The sequence below is a fragment of the Prionailurus bengalensis genome, chromosome F2 (genome assembly GCF_016509475.1).
Source record: "Prionailurus bengalensis isolate Pbe53 chromosome F2, Fcat_Pben_1.1_paternal_pri, whole genome shotgun sequence".
Lineage (NCBI taxonomy): Eukaryota > Metazoa > Chordata > Mammalia > Carnivora > Felidae > Prionailurus > Prionailurus bengalensis.
Window position 1 is genome coordinate 82205503 of NC_057353.1, and position 5401 is coordinate 82210903.

The following is a 5401-nucleotide window of genomic DNA, read 5'->3' on the forward strand; positions in this document are numbered from 1 at the left end:
TGCTCCTACAGGCCCTCACCTTCCCAGTCCAGACCCATTCCTCCCTCTGGAGGGTGCTGCCTTCCTCCCAGAAGCAGACTGACCTCAGTCCCTGCTTCCTGTCCTAACCTGTCCAGACCTGTCCTGCCCGAGGATGAACTTCCCACACGGCCTGCCTCGCCAGCACAGGAAGAAGTGGAGGACGTGGGGTGGACGTTCCCTTCTCAGCCTGGAGGGCAGCCAGCTGTGAACTTGGGAGAGCCCTCTCCCTGCCGTGCACCTCGGGGAGGGGCCGTCCGGCAGGGAGCCCCCCCACACTAGGACCCTGCTGGGAGGGGGACTCCCAGACGAGCAGCCACAGGCTGTCACACCCAGGGCAGGAAGGGCTGGGAACACGCGTTTATTTGAGGCACCGAGGCAGCAGACAGACTCCAGTATGGGGTGGAGGGAGGGGGTGGGGGCCGCGGCTGGAGTTGGGGGTGGGAACCAATTCCTGGGTCCAGCAGTCAAGCCCAGACGCACTGGAACCCCGTCTTCCAAAAGGCTCCCCTTAAAGTGGGGCGTAGAAATGCCAGAGAAAAGAAGTTCTGGTGTGGACCCGGGGGGCTCGGCGGCTGCTAATGCCGGACCCCTGGCACTTATCCCGCACACACACGGGCCCGGACACGGCCACACACTCGCACACACGCCACAGGGGCACCCGGCACACGCGTCCACACAGCTGAGTTTACACAGTCACCTGTGGCAACAGCACGCTTGCCCTTCTGGGACACAGTGGCAGAGAGCACATCTTCCACACCACCTGGGGGCAGACACAGCCTGGACGGGGCAGGGCCTGGGGCTTACGTGTGCCTCCTAGTGTCCCCAGGACTCAGTTCTGACTCTGGGACCCTCAGGCTCCAGCCCTCATCCCTTCCCAGGTTCCCCGAGGAAGGTCACGTCACTGCCTGAGAAATGAGGGCAGCTGGCCCCTCTTAGGGCAGGTGCAGGCCCGGGGGCCTGACCAGGGGGGGACCGAGGGCGGGGAGGGCTGGGAGAACTGGGATCAAGCAGGGTGACGAGTCAAAGGAAGAGGGGCCGGGCCTTCCTTCCTGAGCTGGGGGAGTCTGGGCCGGCTGTAGGGCCCCGGCGGTCAGGGCCCAAGCCGCTGCAGGGCGGACAGCAGACTGAGCAGGAGCCCGAGGCCCAACACGGCGGCACTGGCCCTCAGCCCCCCGCCGGCCGTGCTGATGTTGCACAGGAAACTCTGGCAGCAATAGGTGCCCACAGACGCCACGCCGAGGTTGATGCTGGGGCTGGGGCAGATCGGGGAGCAGCCCTTGTTCAGGGTATGGCCGAAGTCCACCAGGTTCCCTAGGCGGGAAGACAAGGCTGTGAGGGTAAGGGCAGAGGGCAAAGGCCCAGGAAGCGGGGAGAGGCCGGCCGCCGGCACTCACGGATGCCGGTGGAGGCAGGCACCGGGGCTCACCGATGCCCAGATCCCGGCAGAGGCAGGTACCGGCACTCACCGATGCCGGCGGAGGCAGATACGGTCACGCAGTAGTTGTCCGAGTCCGAGCAGATGGTTGGTTTTAGGCAGTAGAAATTACTGTTCTGATTCGTGCAAGAGAAGCACACCAGGGAGCGAGCTGCAGAAGAAGGGGGGCATGCTGTAGGTGACAGCTGTCTCAAGCCAGGGAAACTTCCCTTCCAGTCCTGAGCCAACACCAACACCCGATCATTTGCCGATGCTAACAGAGCAATTATCACATTCCAGGCTCTGGCTGGAGACCCGAAAAGACAATGAATGACTGGGGACCCCGATCCTGAAGGGACTCCAGGGCCACCCAAGTGCACAGTGATAATGTGTTGGGGGCAGAACCCAGGCTTCCAGGGGGAGCAGGAAGCATGACCCCCCGCTTTGCTGGGGGAGAGGCTCCGCTAGGCCTCCTAGAACAGGTCCCACGGGAACTGGCCTGAAGGACCCCTGGGCACTGCTCAGGAGAGAAGGTGGAGAGAGAGTCCGGGAGGAAGGCCCAGGTCACCCACAGGCCTGGGGCCCCAAGGGCATCTCACCTTGCTCCACACCCAGAAGGGCAGCCAGCAGCACGGGCAGGAAGACCTTCATACTGGAGAAGACAGGTGTCCTGTCTGGGGTCTCACAAAGGCAAAGAAAGTGGCCCTGCCTGGAGAGACATCTGGTTGGAGGACCCGGGCTGTGTGCCCCACGCCTCCCTCCTCCCAGTGGAGCCAGAGCCCCTGGCCCTGGAGCCAGGCTGCCCCCATTGTGCAGATGGCAGGGGGGGCCTGCCAGCTTCCAGCAGCAGAGCCAGCACACAAAGGGTCTTTCTGTTCCACTCCTGACCCACCCCTCACTCGGTGCACAGTCCTCCTGGATGGGAAGCCCCCCCCCCCCCAAGCCTGTGCTGCTTGCGGATGGGGCCAGCTGAGGGAGCTCATTAGTCTCAGGACCAAACAGAAAGGGAGGCCAACAGAGTGGCCCCCTGGTCGTGGTCCTGGGGGAGAGGACATAGTGACCAGCGATATTAGCCAGGCTGCATCCAGAACCTTCCATGAGCCAGCTCCATTCCTGACACGGGGTCTCAGGGGCTGGGTGGGTGCACGAGGCACACTTAGCTGAGCCCCCACCTCCAGCCGCTTCTGTGCTGAGGGCACGGGGTGCTTTCCATTCTGTGTGTTATTCAGTGCTGAAATCAGCGAGCCCCCGAGTGTCTGCTCTTCCCCCATTCTGTGCCCAAAAAACAGGCTCAGGAGTCTGTGGGGGCTGCCCGGTGCCCTACACCAGGACCCTCTTGTGGGCAGGGACCAGAGGCAGTGGGTGGAGAAAGCACTCGGAAGGTGACCAGCTGGCGTTCTGGCTCTCCGTTCTGCAGGAGGCATGGTGTGGGAGGAGCTGCCTGGTGCCTTCTGCTGGGGACAGCCATGGGCGGGGGATGGGCATTCTAGGCCTGGGAGCTGGTTCCCAGGCACTGGGAGGAAGGAGAATATCAGAGAGAGAACAGCACCCCCCCCCTCCCCCCAGCCTAGTCCTGGGTCTGGGCTGACATCTTGGGGTCAGGGACAGGAGCTGCAAATGCCCAGAAACGGTGTCATGCCCAGCGGGGGCTTGACCCCAGATCCAGACAGTTCAGGGAGGAAGGAGCCTCCCTCGTTTCCTCTTCTATAAAGTAGGGTTTGTGCATGGAGAAGCCCTGAGCTGTTCTCAAGGAAGCTCTGGAATGCCCGGCCACCGTCCCCACTGTCCACTGCCAGGCACCCAATCAAACAGGCCCCACTGGGCTGAGTCCAGGCACTGGCTGGAGTGGATGGACATTAGCAGGGTCCAGCAAAAGGAGCCCTGAGAATGACCAGTGGGCTTCTGGGACAGCGCCATCTGGGACCCAGACAGCCTCCCCCAGGCTCATGGGCTGATTTCTGACAAAGCCAGGCATCCCGTGACTGGGGGCCAGCAGAGAAGTAAGAGCTAGTCCTCGCCCCCAGCGACGGGAAGGGGTCAGGTGGACCAGCGTGGGGGGCGGAGGCTCCCGGGCACCTCACACGCTTGCATAATCTTTGGCAGACAAGAAGCTTTCACGCCTCCCCTGGGTAGGCTCCAGTTCCAGGGGTCCCCCCCGGGGAGGCCAGTGCATTCTCCCCATCCCACCGGCCCGCCAAGATGCCAGCCCCCTTTCCAAGTCAGGAAGGCTGCCCCTCCCCAGTCCCCTCGGGAGCGAAGGTGGGGAACCTGGAGCTGGGTGACGGGCCCCATGCCCGCGCAGCTCTGGGTCACCCAGCCAGGAAGGGCGCCGGGTGGCGGTGTGCGCCCGCTCCAGCCCGGATCTCGGGGGATATTCGGGAGGACTGGGGGAGGGGAGTGGAGGCTCAGCCCCCCGGCACTGGGCCCACCCCTGAGCCCCGACTCCCGGCCTCCCCCGGACCCTCCGGCGTCTCCCCCGGCACCCTGCTCGCTCCCCCTACGCCCTGCCGGGCGCCGAAGGGGTCATCCCTGCTTCCCCGCCGGGATCCGGGCCCCGCCGACTCACGCGGGGCAGACGCAGGTCCACGGCCTCGCCGAGCTGCCCGAGCCTGGCGCCCCAATCGCACGACACTCCCGGACTCGCGGCAGCCGAGCGGGCGGGGAACGGTGGGCGGAGTCGGCGCTCCGGCGGGCGGGGGGCGCAGGGGCGGGCAGGGGGCGGAGTCGCCGCTCCTTCGGGCGGGGGGCGGAGTTATCTTTCCGGCGGGCTGGGGGCGCGCGGGGGGCGGAGTCGACGTTCCAGTGGGCGGGGCGGGGGCGGAGCCGGCGCTGGTGCGGGCTTGGGGAGCTCGGTCGGCGCGCGGGGGGCGCGGTCGGCGTTCCCGCGGGCTGAGGGTGGGCGCGGAGGCTGGTCGGGGTCGGCGTGCTTGCGGGAGGGGCGGGGGGACGCGCGCGCAGCGGGAGAGTCAGAGTTCCCGCAACCGGGCGGGGCTGGCGCGCCCCCACCCGGACTCCGAGCCCTGGCCCAGGGAGGTGTCGCTGGCCCGCTGGACGCAGGCCGCTGGACATCGCGGGGCAGCCGGGCGACGCTCCGCGAGCGTGTGTGGGCGGGGGCGGCCCCTCTCCGGGAAGGCTGGCGTCGCTTCTGCCCAGTGCGGTGGGAGCGTTTCCGACCCTGGGGCCGGCTGAGGGCGGCGAGGAGGCAGGGACCTCGCCCCTGGCACGTCGCGCCCTCTGCTCCGGGCTGCCTGTGGTCCTCGGCTCCCGGCCTCGCCTCGGGGCTGAGCCGTGAGCTCTCCCGTGGGTGGGGGAGGGAGGTCGGAGGGGGGCAGTGGTGGCGGGCCACAGGGATCCCTGGCGACGGTCCATCTTTGCTCGTTCTGGACCCCTTTATCCTCTGGGCGCAGGGCCGCTTCTTATGTGGCTGCGCCACCGGGCCAAGACACTCCGCCAGGATGCTCTCAGGCCCCCAGCTCACTCTGCAGCCGGGGTGGGACGGGGGTGGGGGTGGGGGTGGGTCCGTTCCCAAAGCCAGCCTGATCTGACCTCCCGGCCAGAGCCTAGGGGGCCGTTAGAACAAAGCCAGCATCCTTAGCCTGATGGCAAAGCCTTTCATGGGTCCTCTCAGTAGACAGTCCCTGGCTGGACCTGCACCACCCGCTCTGGGCAGCACCCCCCTCCCCCCCCGCCGTGTCCCTGCATCCTGCCTGCCATTGGCCAGGGAGGGAGACCACGCACAGCCCACGGGGAGCTGAAGATGCTGTGTTTTGCCCACAGGCCAGGGCTGCCTGGCCCTCCTCGCCTCCTCCCTTTGCCGGTCTCTTCCTCTTCTTGTAGAGACCTGCAGTTTGCTGAGTCTCTGCCACTTTCTTGTTTTTGAAATATACTTCACACATTCACAACACACTTCCGGTGGGGAGCCATGGCACCTGGCCTTGTCTCTCAGCCTTTCTCGGTGGCACCTCG

The 5401-nt window shown here is 66.2% G+C and overlaps 1 protein-coding gene across 3 annotated transcripts; it reads right to left on the reverse strand.

Annotated features, from left to right (window-relative positions):
- Positions 1-360: 360 nt before the first annotated feature.
- LY6E (lymphocyte antigen 6 family member E) lies at positions 361-4136 on the reverse strand. 3 transcript variants are annotated; one of them, XM_043601941.1, is made up of 4 exons: positions 4002-4136; positions 2035-2144; positions 1488-1607; positions 361-1350 (listed from the first exon to the last, which is right to left on the reverse strand). In XM_043601941.1, exons 2-4 carry the CDS (start codon positions 2084-2086, stop codon positions 1112-1114), a joined length of 411 nt encoding a protein of 136 aa, XP_043457876.1. In that variant the 5' UTR covers positions 2087-2144; positions 4002-4136; the 3' UTR covers positions 361-1111. The 3 variants fall into 3 exon arrangements, with proteins under 3 accessions (XP_043457876.1, XP_043457875.1, XP_043457874.1); XM_043601940.1 differs by lacking the exon at positions 4002-4136 and adding an exon at positions 2608-2713 and having other exon boundaries at positions 361-1332; XM_043601939.1 differs by lacking the exon at positions 4002-4136 and adding an exon at positions 2608-2713.
- Positions 4137-5401: the final 1265 nt, after the last annotated feature.

Coding starts and splice junctions, on each gene's coding strand:
- LY6E (XM_043601939.1), bottom strand. CDS start 2,648: ATGGAAAGCACCCCGTGCCCTCAGCACAGAAGCGGCTGGAG. Junction 1,608..2,034: donor CCTTCTGGGTGTGGAGCAAG/GTGAGATGCCCT, acceptor CTTCTTCTGCAG/CTCGCTCCCTGGTGTGCTTC. Junction 1,351..1,487: donor ATCTGCCTCCGCCGGCATCG/GTGAGTGCCGGT, acceptor TTACCCTCACAG/CCTTGTCTTCCCGCCTAGGG.